A 13999-nucleotide genomic window follows, 5' to 3' on the forward strand; every position below is an offset into this window, starting at 1 on the left:
GAAAACAAATTACCGAAATACTCGTAAACTAAATGCAGAAGCAGAAATGAATCTACAGCTTTCCACACTGAAACCAAATAATTATACAAAACATTTGTAGCCTTTAAAAAGGAACAACATATTCATGCTACCCACCAGAACAATTAAGTGCTAAATTTTATATAATTACGTGTGTTGATTATTAAATCCTATTAATATATATTAACATTTGGATTGCAAGAATTATTACTGTTACTGTTTAGTCAATTATCCGAAGATAGGTCTGAACCTAATAAGTGATATCAAGAAGGCATCACTTATGAGGCAACTAGCCAGGAGATAATGGGGTAAGGTGGCCAGTTTCTTTCCCCTCCATTGCATACATTGCCGACTAGCTACATTACACCAGTCAGACTTCAGATACATACAAACAATTGTTCTTCCTCTTGACTCATATCATCAAGTGAAATATACTGCCTGATAGCCATAACCTCAATCGAGGAGTGTTTTTATTATTATTATTATTATTATTATTATTATTATTATTATTATTATTATTATTATTTTAAATTCTTTTAAAGATCTTATAAACATTCTAGTAGTCCTACTTATTACATTAAAGTTGTTTGAGAATAAGGTTCGTAGGAAAATATTTGGGGCTAAGAGGGATGAAGTTACAGGAGAATGGAGAACGTTACACAACGCAGAACTGCACGCATTGTATTCTTCACCTGACATAATTAGAAACATTAAATCCAGGCGTTTGAGGTGGGTAGGGCATGTAGCACGTATGGGCGAATCCAGAAATGCATATAGAGTATTAGTTGGGAGATCGGAGGGAAAAAGACCTTTGGGGAGGCCGAGACGTAGATGGGAGGATAATATTAAAATGGATTTGAGGGAGGTGGGATATGATGATAGAGAGTGAATTAATCTTACACAGGATAGGGACTGATGGCGGGCTTATATGAGGGTGGCAATGAACCTTCGGGTTCCTTAAAAGTCATTTGTAAGTAAGTAAGTAAGGTCTACTGATTACAGAGAATGTGCACTTTACACTAAATTGAAAATGCAAGTTTTTGACAATGTATGTGTATTATTAACATAGTTTCAATTCTACAGTTACACACACATCAAGAAATGTGTAATAATAATAATAATAATAATAATAATAATAATAATAATAATAATAATAATAATAATAATAATAATAATAATAATAATAATAAAAATGAACTACAAGAATTCCAAGTTTATACAATACGTTAAAAGTGATCCCCCATGAAAAAAAGTTTGTAAAACTTTGGCAAGATGTATTACAATAATATGTTTACAGTTATTATAAAATTTAATTCAAATTCAAGGAACTGTTATGAACATCTTCATCTATCTCTAATTTAAGAGAACTATATTGTACGAATGAACAACTTCTTCGAAATGTTTGTAATTTTTCATCCATGTTACGAACTCACAATGTCAGAGGTCTTACAGGTGACCACGAAGTGATCACAGGTCCCTCGAATAACAGCTAAATTGACATGAACTCATCTTTCTTCGCTTGTGCTCCTATTATTATCGAAGTGGTCTCAACGTTGAAAGAAATTGAAATGTATTGACTCCCATAACTGCTTGAGCCCACTTGGTCTGATCACTTGTTTGGGTCACATAATATCGTAGCTCATCATGAATTCATTTTGCTTAATACCACCTCCATTTCGCCAATTCAGTCGACGCTGAGTGACCTCGTTAAACAACAGACTTACAAGTTACCGGAAAGAAAAAGAACGTGCATACATTTTATCTTTCCACGTTAGAATGTGGAAAGCTGCACTGTGTATACTACATTTATCGACACTGTCTCCGAGAGCATGGAAAGAAAAAATATATGCACATATAATCAATGAGCCGGAGTGTAATCAAACTCATTCCCAGCACACGAGTCCCATTTCCCTACTCCATCCATACTGGTTATCACTAGCTGTGTTAAATTAAATTCCAAGCGTTCTGAAAATTTTAGGCAGCTTTACACATCTTTCAGAACTTTCGAAACAATTCGGGAAATCTACATGTAATTAATTAATGGATCATTGAGGTTTTTTTTTTCACATGCTTCACTTCATTGAAAAGTATCAAGACATGAATGTCTTTTGCCTTTAACATATACATTATTGAGATATACCGGTACATAAAATGATACAATAATTGATATAAAAAGTTTGGTAGTCAGCATCCACCAGACAGTGATACATTAATTACTATTACAAATTTACAATATTGCAATATTATGTAGGTGCCAGTATGTTTAACCATTAGCCCTTGCAGATATGACAGGAGAAACGAGTGGGACAAACCAGGATGCGACATAACCATTCACCTGGGCAGTAGCCTACCTATTTATCCTCTTCATAGTTAGCAATCAATGTATTGTGAAGATTTCAACTCAGAATTACACTGTCTTTTAGGTCGACATAAATCAATTGCACGTAAGCGGGCAAAGCCGATGATGGTACATGCAGCCACCCAGACCTCGAGCAGCAACCCAGCAGCCAGTACGCCAAGTGGGAGACGAGTACCATGAAGCAGTGGCAGAGGAAGATGGGGAGCTAGAGGTTATCTTTCTTACTTCGGAACCCCGAAATACAGAAGTACAGTAGCTCTTTAAATTCTAAGCTAGTGGCGCTTTCAGCTGTACACAAGCAGAATCCGTGGATACTCAGAGTAGTGCAATAAGCTAGTCGGCCGCCATTGTTATTCCATTTCAACATGCTTGGGATAGTAGCATTTGAAGTAAAACTCAATTTAGGCCACATTCATTCCCTATACAACTGTGTACGGCAAATAGCATGCATTGGAATACAAATGGATAATTTGTCGGCATTTCCGGCATAAATGTGATACTCTGGATATCGACGTACTCTGTGCACAAGTTCAGAAGACTTGAATTCTTATTGGTAGAGAATAGGGCATTTATCCAGTGGTGTCATTCAACCAGTTCACACCAGTCACCTGATTCACTTGTCGAATTTGTCGCAGTTTGTAGAACCTGTTCTTAAATGTTTGAAGTTAAAACAAATTAGGTTCTTGACAGAAAGGGAAATTGTCTGTACGTACGAGGCCTGTATAAAAAGTATCCGACCTTAAATTTTCCCGCGCAAAGTAGTGATTCTAAGGCGGCGCCACTGTGCACAGTGGAAGGAGGAACCGTAATGCGCATGCTTGAATTTTTTCACCGCATTCGCTTGTGCCAGTCACTGGCTGGTGGTCGCCAAGTAAGGTGCTGTTCTAAGTGTTTGTCGGATTTAGTTTTCTCGCAAGATGACTGAACGAATTGAGCAAAGATACTGCATCAAATTTTGTCAAAAGCTTGGTGATTCTCAAAGTCAAACAATTCATAAGATTCAGCAGGTGTTTGGGGAAGATGCGATGGGTGTAACACAAATTAAGGAGTGGTTCAACCGATTCAAAGATGGCCGCACATCAGCGGAGAGTGAGCAGCGTTGTGGCAGGCCCCAAACTGCTCGGAGTGCAGCTGTTGTTGAGAGGGTGCGAAATTTGGTGATGGCAGATCGTCGTTTGACCGTGCGGGAGATTGCCGAAGAGGTTGGAGTGAGTAAAGATTCTGCACATGCAATTTTGCGTGATGATTTGAACATGAACTGAGTGGCTGTGAAATTCGTGCCCAAGTTGTTGTCCCCGGAACAAAAAGACCTCCGTCGTGACGTTGCACAGGACCTTCTGGACACCGCCAACACTGATCCTGGGTTTCTGAACACCGTGATAACTGGAAATGAGTCATGGGTGTACGGGTACGACCCAGAAACAAAAAGACAGTCGTCGCAATGGAAGCATCCCGAGTCTCCAAAGCCGAAGAAGGCGCGGCAGGTGCGAAGCAAAATCAAGGTGATGCTGACTGTTTTCTTTGATGTCCGTGGAATTGTGCATCACGAATACGCACCGGAAGGACAAACGGTGACAAAGGAGTACTATCACGATGTTCTCCGGCGACTCCGTGATGCAGTTCAGTGCAAAAGACCAGACATGTGGACGGCGAACAACTGGCACTTGCATCACGACAACGCCCCCGCACATTCATCCCAATTGATCCACACTTTCTTGGCCAAACATGGAATTACAACCGTTCGCCAACCTCCCTACTCTTCAGACCTGGCTCCTTGCGACTTCTGGTTGTTTCCAAAATTGAAGACACCACTGAAAGGATCCCGTTTTGAGAATAGACAAGAGATAATGCGGAACGCGATGACCGAGCTGAACACCATTCCAAAAGAAGACTTCCAGAGGTGTTTCCGGCAGTGGAAGGATCGGTGGGCTAAGTGTGTGCAAGCACAAGGGGCCTACTTTGAAGGGGATTAGGGTCCCAACCCCGTCAGGTATTTGAAATATTTTTTCTGGCTAAAGGTCGGATACTTTTTAGACAGGCCTCGTATAATTAGGATCTGACAGAATGGGGCGGCAATGTAGAAATTCAGTGGCCGCTCCTACTACTTTAATTTATTAAAGATGTTATTAATTGGTCCAACAGAATATATCTGTTACAGTGACAATTAATACTTGAGGAGAAAAATTCGCTCTAGCGCCGGACATCGAACCCAGGTCCTTGGTTCTACGTACCAAGCGCTCTGACCACTGAGCTACGCCGAAATCAATCCACAGCACCGGATCGAACCCCTCCTTCTACAGTGTCCCTTTTGTGGCCTGACTCCTAGTTGGGCATATACGTTGACTTTTTTTTATATATTTCAAGTCAACTGCCATTTTTAAATTCGTCTAGCTAGCCGTGCATAATTCTGTACAGATTGCTGTGCACATTACTGCGGAATCCCGGCCATTATTCACTCAGCTAAGTGCGCTCCTTGTATAATGGCAGTTGACTTGAAATATAAAAAAAAAAAAGTCAACGTATATGCCCAACTAGGAGTCAGGCCACAAAAGGGACACTGTAGAAGGAGGGTTCGATCCGGTGCTGTGGATTGAATTCGGCGTAGCTCGATGGTCAGAGCGCTTGGTACGTAGAATCAAGGATCCGGGTTCGATCCCCGGCGCCAGAGCGAATTTTTCTCCTCAAATATTAATCCTACTACTTTAAGTTTAACAATGTGTATTTTATCTCTGTCGTCCAGATTTCAGCTTCTTGTCCCTTGTTCTGAGAAAAGTATGCTTAGGACGCCAAATGTCCTTTTTTTTTTTTTCTAAATGGCATCCCGTTTTCCTAAATTATTGTTGAAATATTTCATTTTATTTTACTTAATTCTGTACTGTTTCCATCAGATGTCACTGTACTGAATTCAATTTGATAAATCGATACCTCAGAACTTAGATCGATAATCAAAAGTTTTTTGGTCTGAAGTTCAAAAATGTTTTCAAGTTATTGCCAAAATTGACACTAATATTTTAACAGTGATAAATGACCTATTCAGTGAAGTGAATCATGCGAAGAACATAAATGGCGCAAAAATTTAACATTGGAAGAAGTGTGATGTTAAAATTACAGAGAGTTGGACTGAAACATCACAAATTATAAGAGACAAAGATATTAGTTTTACAAACAAAATTCAAATTGTAATGCATCATCAGAAAGAGTGTTTTCATTATTAAATTCAATTTGTTCTGACGAAAGGAATCAGGCCATATTAATCACAAAATGTAATTTAAAAATGTGTTCTGCATGGACTTCTATATTTTCCTGAAGGAAAGGCCAATACTTTTAGAGCAAATTCAGTCATCAAAGAAATATGATGCATATTGTACCGTTGATCTTCATGGAGAATGTTTTTTTTTTTTTTATTTTATTAGGTTATTTTACGACGCTTTATCAACAGCTTAGGTTATTTAGCGTCTGAATGAGATGAAGGTGATAATGCCGGTGACATGAGTCTGGGGTCCAACACCGAAAGTTACCCAGCATTTGCTCATATTGAGTTGAGGGAAAACCCCGGAAAAAACCTCAACCAGGTAACTTGCCCCGACCGGGAATCGAACCCGGGCCATATGGTTTCGCAGGCTAGACGCTCTAATCGTTACTCCACAGGTGTGGACATGGAGAATGTTAAAAAGGTGATATGAGACAAAAAATTTTGTTATGAAATAAGTTCAGAATATAGTGACATGGATATGATGTAAGGTTCTGTTAACCTGAATTATTTTTAAACAGATAAGTTAACTTAATTAATCCAGACTAGTTGCAATATAAAATTGTCAACAATGACTTAAGCCAAGTATCCATGCTACTCTATTATCGACGGCTTAATATCAAAGAACACTAACTCCAAAATCAAGAAGAGGCAAGAAACATTTAATTGTGTACATTTTCTTATGTTACTGCTTTAATTTAAGAGATATATTGATAAAATTTAAACCACATATATAGAATATAACCCTAAAGACAATAAATACATATTTTCTAGAAATATTTAATATTGTCTTAAAAATTAACACATTTCGGAGATAATGTTCTTTGTTACTAACACGATTTAGTACCGATAGATAGTGTTAAAAATAAATGCCAAAATATTGAATTTAAACACTTTAATAAAAAATTATAGATCTATTTGACAATGCAAATTAATAAATTTAACTTATTGTGGTGAGCAGCAATTATCATATTTCTTCTTCTTTATAAAGGAACATTGTCTAAACTCAGAACATATCAGTATTATTATAAAAGTACCAGTTAATATTATTTATAAAGCATAAAAGCATAATATTATCATTATTAGATCAATTTCGAAATAATAATTTTAACATTGCAATTGAGGACCGTTTTTGCAAAACTTGCTAACTGCAAAATTGAGATTTTGGTGGATTCGTTAACATACAGTAAAGCAGGCCTCTACACGATGTTAAAGTTATCTTAGTAAAATTGAGTTATTTCTCTTCATTGTAGTGTGTTAAAATGTGATGGTTGCACCTATAATCTATTTGTCTACATTCAGTTTTTTTTGTCTCCTGTAAAATTTAGTTTTTTCAGTTAGCAAGTTTTGCAAAAATGGTCCTCATTTATAAAATAATAAAAGAGCAAAGTTATCTTCATTTTTACATTGCATTTTAGAACAACAGTATTTTTAAATAGTTGCTAATGTTACTGGTACTTTAATGTACCACAGCTGATGAGGAGTTTGGACGAAAAAGTTATTTAACTACTTTAGTATTTTAAAAATTGGTAAAGCCTACAAATTCAGTTGATTTAAAAGTCTGTCTGCACGTAATGAAAAGAAAACACACACTTAACTCAGCATTTATGCCCTAAATGACATTGAATAAAATTATAATCTGAATAAGCTTATATTATATTTTATTTGATTCAGTATTTTCGAGGTTGTGAAATTTTTCTTTCATACCATGGCATGATTGTGACTATAATAGTATTTAATTCAGTATTTTATGTTTTGAATAGTATCAATATCCACACCTCTCATATAAAAATTTAAAATTTCCCTTCATTTTATAATCACTCATTGCTCTTCATTTTGAGTACGGTATCTTCTACTACGATTTCCTCTTCTTCATTTTTAAACTGTTGTAAAAGAAATGGCAATTTCCTGGTATAATGTTCTGTTTACACAGTTGCTATACATTTTTCATTTTCTAATCTTGTATATTTTCAGTGCCCCATGATGCTTTGGTTTAAGCTGAAGATTATCCAGCTTAAATCCAAGTGTAATCTTCCTCTGTACCTTGAATTTATGGAATTCTTCATCATAGTTGCATTTAAAAAATACGTGTTCATTGTCACTTTTCCGATACTGGAGCCACACTATATCCAGCCATCTTACAATGTTTCTATTAGTGTCAACTTTCTTGTTCTTTATTAATGTCTTCTGAATTTCTCTTACATCATTACATCATTCTGTTCCACTTTATTTTTGATACAGCTCTAACTATAGTATACCACCCTGATGGATCAAATATTTCTGTATATTTTGCTGTTTTTTTCAATGTGCGCGTGGGCTGTGTCCATTTGTGAATGTCCTGGTTAAAAAAATATGTTCATCCATTTTGAATCTTTCGTACACTACTTTTAACACTTGAATATAAATAATTGATTAAATGGCGATTTTAAGGCCCATTCACAATGAAAATTAAACATAACCGTAACATAGACACAGAAGTTTGCGCCCAGGCTACCAAATGGGATCACATTGATTCACATAACATGCTTATGCTTACATGATTTGCAAACAGAACACAATCGTGGAGCACTGAAGTATACGACAGAATATGAGGAAATGGCGTCGTTGTTATGTTTCCATGGTTACCAAGTATGTTTGCTGTTATGTTCCCATCGTGAATGATGGTATGACTTCTTGATTTTACTGTAACATTAAGTTAACGCTTACGTTATGTTTAATTTTCATTGTGAATGAGCCTTTACTCTCAACACACAGATCAATTTCAGAACACACACACTATTTGACTCAACTCTTCATCACACGAACGCACCCACACAACAGGCAGAGATGTCGAGATGGAGCCGAGACCCTGAAGACTCTGATGATGGTGTCAACTAGCACCGAAACAGCTGTAAGCCACACATGCTTACATAATTAACACGAGTAAGATCGCCATTTAATCAGTTACTTAAATATGTTCAATTTGAGGTAGTGGTACGTCCAAAACATTCACAGCATAGAGGAGCATGGTTGATATAAGCACATTCCTTCACAGGTATCGGAATTGAAACAAAACCTTTTACCATTCTGCAGTTTTTTTTCATTTGAGCAAAGAGACATGATGGTACCTCTGCAGCTCCCCTTTCTGCAATTCTCTCGTTCCATAAAAAAGTTTCTGCTGTTCTGTTGGCTACATCATACATGGTCAAATTATATACAGCTAATCTACGTTTATAAAACACTCATTCCGTTTTAACATTTGGACTGTAGCGCACAGCTCCGAAATCAAATTTAAAAGAGTAAAGATCGTTTAGTGATGCTCTAAATTTTGTAATCTTTTTTTACTTGACGAGCTGCTTCCTTTCTTTCAATCTGGGACTAATGAACTGCCTCCATCTCTATCTTCTTACGTTCAGACACGTGATCATATTTATAACACCTGCATAGAATTGGAATATATCAATCCCCTAACTGCCCTTTGTGCAACTCAAACCAAGAAATGGATTCGGAACACCTCAAAATCTGTGCTTCAGTGGTTGACCATGATAATATCTTTGAAAAATATTGGAGTGCAAGAGGTCAAATGACTTTGTTGTCAAATGCCTGGCATTGGAAAACAACAACAACATTTATAACATTTATCGCACTGATCCTTTCTGGGATTAGGAAAAGCTATATTAAAATTATTTTTGAAAAACCGTCAGTGCTCTGGACTCACCGCAGCCTTAGGCTTATTGTGCTACCTTTGTTTTATAATTTAATACCGATTCATCAGTCCTGTTACCTTGATTAAGGTATACAGTCCAAATATAGAACACTGTTCAAAATCTGAATTTTTCTTTGTACAATTCACACATTTTTTTTGTAAATTTAAATCACAAGACTAATATTCTCTTGCAGTGTCGTTTCTTGTACTCTTGTTGGACAGTACTCTTGAAAATGAAGCAGTGTGGTTCACTATATACTCACGAGTACTTTCAGATTTCTTTACTCCGGGCTCATGCTTTCCTCTTCGATCAGTAGGTATGTTATTGTCACTTTTTTCAAAATATGTTCTATTATTGTGTTGGATATATCAAAGACGGCGAGAAAAAAAACCCTGCATACCCACAACTTATCTTATCTTTATTTTTCATCAGAAAAAAAAATGATGTTTTGCCTTCTAGATTCATCTTTTTGGATTTGGATTTCCTTCACTTCCGTAAGGCCCATCAAAAATTGCCGCTTCAAATTGTTATTCTCAGTATTCCAATATTATTTATGAATTTCATGTCTATATTCAGCACTAAATGAGAGGTTGCATTTAAGGGGACATTTTGTACAATCTTTGTCTAGAACTTTTTTTACCAGCAATTTCTTTCCACTAACTTATTTAAGGACTTGTGGGCTTTCCCTGTTACCCAGCCTTGGATACAGACCACTAATAGCTATGCTCTTGAATAATTTCAAGGGAAAAATTGTTCCGGGGCCGGGTATCTTATTAGCTCTTATTAGCTTCATCACTCATTCCTTGTGAAATTTTAGATGTCCCTAAAGCCAACTTCACCATTAACCTGCCCCTAGTATTCGAACTGAGTATTTCTTAGCACTAATAAAAGAGTATCAAATTATCAGAGCAATCCCATGCTGCATTTCTTACAAACTGTAAACTTCTTACAAACTGGATTGATTTAAGAATGCTTGTTCTATTAATTAAAAAATTATCAATTCTCTAACAATGAACAGTATGGTGAGTGTATTACATTCTTGGTTGTATGTTCTGAGACAGTGTCACCAATAAATCTTAGAAATGTTAAATAATTTAGAGACAAATAACACTATCTCGACTTAGTATTCTTCTAGTCTATATTTTGTTATTGTCAAAGAAAACTAAGTCTAGATAGTGTTGTTTGACACTCAGCATGTGTAAATTAACACAACACTATCTCCAAAAGAAAATAAAATAAAACTATTATTTGTAGAGACATATTACTTTCACACTATATAAAGGCTATTTTATACAACATGATACTATAAATAACTCAAAAAGTCGATTTTTGGAGTTAGTGTCCTTTGACACTAAGCCGGCGTTAATTATGGTTAGTTATTGTAAACAGTGTAGTATTTATTACTTTAAAATAAATAAAACTGGTCCTTATTGCTCACTGACATATAAACACAAGTAATAATGAAAGTTTAGATAAAATGTTGATTAATGTCAACTTCAAGAAGTGTTCCGTTTTTCTATTTTGGAAATCTGGTCACCCTAACGTATATCATCCGCAGCAAACATTTCTTCAAGGTATTTAATCAGATTATTTATTAGTACCGGCTTCTATTTGCGTCACTTGTTATTTATTTATTTCTCTGAATAGGCCTATTCACAAATACTGTACCCTACGAAGTGAGATTTAAACTTAACACAATGCATGAAACGCTGATCTTTCTTAGTTCCGATTCTTCATTCCCTTCGCTCTTCCAACAAGAAGGCCATAAATACTTCAAGGTCTTTGTCTCTCCCTTTTGAGTCAGGCCACGAGCAGTTTGCCATTACACAATAAGCCTTACTTCGGAGCACAGAGCAGTGCATCTCAGATAAATATTTATTTCATTATACTTCTAAAAGGAATTCTACTTTAAAACTTAGGTGGCCATTAGAACAAATAACAAGAAAAACGCTAGTATTTTTTTTCTTCTTCAGATTTTTAACATATTGTTTCAAGTTCCTATTTTCAAAATTAATGTTGAAAACATCTAAAATTTCTTTTTCTTTAATTTCAGTTGCATCTTATATGTATTATATAACGTGTAAATCCTCTTTTTCAGCTTTAAAATGAGCAATGAGTTAAACCTGTACGATATAAGGATTAAGAGAAACAAGTGTTTATAAAACACCTTAACCGGCCAATTTACTAGTATTATTTATTATTTTACTGCGAATAGACTTTTAAGAAATAATGTTAGATTAAAATTGACACCGTATGGCTAGTTACTTTGATGTACGAAATGTATAAAAAAAAGTTTGAATCTTTTATAGAAATATAGTGTTTTTTTAAGTGTTCGAGATAACATAGGGGTTTTCTCTGGGAGCTCCAGTTCTCAGCAAATCTCCATAATCTCATCTCATTGCGTAGACTAGCCTCTTATGGCGCATCCTGGGCAATGACTCATCCTATAGGAACCACGTCCACTGTATCCAGATCTTTAAGCTTCGATGTTAGCATAAGATGTATGAAATAAACTGTTGCCACATGGTTGTCAGCTATTAAAATAAAGAAGTGTTAGTAAAATGGAATATATGGGTTAATGCGGTATTAAATAAGTTTCATCAGATGCAACATGTTCTATAGTCACTTTCCGTATTATCCTATAGGAAACACTCCCACTTGTTGACCAGTTAAAACATGGCGGACATAGGTTCAAAAGTTTCAAAGATGATGGCGCGATCGCCACTCTCGGCTGGCAGCGTGGTAGTCTATATTTTCAACACAGCACTGTAGTTCCAAGCTCAGCCGCTTAACTGTCATGTCCCAGCTTTAAAAAAAAAACAGGTATGGACCTCGGATTTTAGATTAAATGTCTATTTTTTTTCTGCAGGGATAAACTAATAATTTAAAATCCGCCTGCCATAACAGATGACCATATAGGTCCGGAAAATAATTTCAGAAAAATACATATAGGCTATAGAATAGAGACAAATAAGAAATATATCAATACAATAGGTAGTAATCATAGTACAATATGCAATTTAGAAAGTTTAAATATTAAACATTAGATAAATTATTATGTAAAATGCCTATGGATTTCTTTAAACAAATATTTTTAATATTTTGGGATGTCATAGTTAAATATCTTCACATTTTATATAAAATATTAATGTTTGAAATCGGTTTTATGGTGCTTAAAATGCCGTTTTGCCCTTTGAGACCTATTTTTAAGGTTTAAGGTTTAAAATTACCTATTTCTATTTGTTACGTATATATTTTTAAATTTTCGTATAGCAATGAAAGAGAAAGTTTCGAATGTCATGGGGTAGATATGGTTCAAATATCCTGTAATAGTTTGGTTGTAGGAATGAAGAAATTCCTGGAAGGTGTCTGATTTTGTTGAGCACTTCAGCAGATAGTAGGAATGTGATGAATTGGGAGGAAGTAGTTCTCCCTAAAGAAGTCAGCTGATAGAAGTAGAAGTCACCGTTTATCAGTCATATACTCGTACACCTCTCTGTCGATCCCATGATATGACAAATGTCTCAATTTCGCTGGGGAATATGTTGGAAAATAGCTCAACAATTGCTGTGTCTGTTCTAATAAATTTTTCCAGTAAAATTGTGTTGTTTTTTTGTTAATGGCCCCTGGTGAACTTATTTTTTACGGCCCTCGTAATCGCGATCGAGTGGCCAAAATTAGTATACGCACTTTTTTGACATTATTAACATGGTGGAAGAAAAAAATGTAACTTTTTATTTGCCACTATCAGAATGTTTTGCTTGTCAGACTAAAATTTATCTTCTCCCTCCATATCCATTGGTGATATAGCCACGACTCAAGATAAGGTCACAGGACAAGTCTGTCTACTGTCTTCTCTACTGCAATAATAATAATAATAATAATAATAATAATAATAATAATAATAATAATATTAATAATCATAATCATAATTTTGGAGCAGGAAAGTAATAGGCTACTCGTGTTTACATGACTACTCACTCACCTATCTGTATCTTTTGAAAATCTGAAGAAAGATCTGGCACCTTATAGAAGAACACAGAACAAACAATTCCACATTTCTCTGACAATGTATGCAACAACCAAGAGAATAATCCTTACGACTTACACCACGTGTTGAAGTACAAAACTCTTGTTAGGTGCAGTTTACCGCGCTATGTGTCACGTTGTCCTCACTGTCGTGTAGAAACTTCAGCCATCCCCCTTTCTGATCACGCAGCTGTTATACTTCGTATAGCATTGAATGCCTACTTCATTCCTATGGGTCGAACATATTGGAAAATGAACGTAAGTTATATGGATGATACAGATCTTATAAATCATTTACTACAATCTTGGTAAGTGTGGACTCTTAAAAAAACCTGACACCCTGATATAGGCTAGCTGAATGTTGGGAAAAACTTTTAAAACCCAAAATCAAATATCTTTTCAAACAATGTTCGTATAATAAACATCATAAAGAGGAAAATAATTTAAACTTTTACTTCCGATGTTTATCAGATATCCAGAAGCTTTAAGTGCCTATGGCGAAAAGTCGATCTGATATGAGTCCCATCAAAGCTAAAATTACAAGCATTATATCAGAGGAGACTTGAAGGAATCAAAATACGCAGTCATGTGGCCCTAAATGTGTCAGATGAAAAAACGAGTCTGTATCACCTATTGGCTGACCACAAACGTCGTTCT

General features: G+C 35.6%; 1 protein-coding gene across 1 annotated transcript in view; it reads left to right on the plus strand.

Moving 5' to 3' along the window:
• The first annotated feature begins 3773 nt into the window (after positions 1-3773).
• LOC138702268 (uncharacterized) overlaps positions 3774-13999 on the plus strand; it is a 49115-nt gene continuing 38889 nt past the window's right edge. Inside the window, exon 1 of the mRNA XM_069829851.1 lies at positions 3774-3861. Within this exon, the coding sequence (XP_069685952.1) occupies positions 3774-3861 (88 nt within the window). The remainder of the gene's footprint in view (positions 3862-13999) is intronic.

This window comes from Periplaneta americana, chromosome 6, assembly GCF_040183065.1.
Source record: "Periplaneta americana isolate PAMFEO1 chromosome 6, P.americana_PAMFEO1_priV1, whole genome shotgun sequence".
NCBI lineage: Eukaryota > Metazoa > Arthropoda > Insecta > Blattodea > Blattidae > Periplaneta > Periplaneta americana.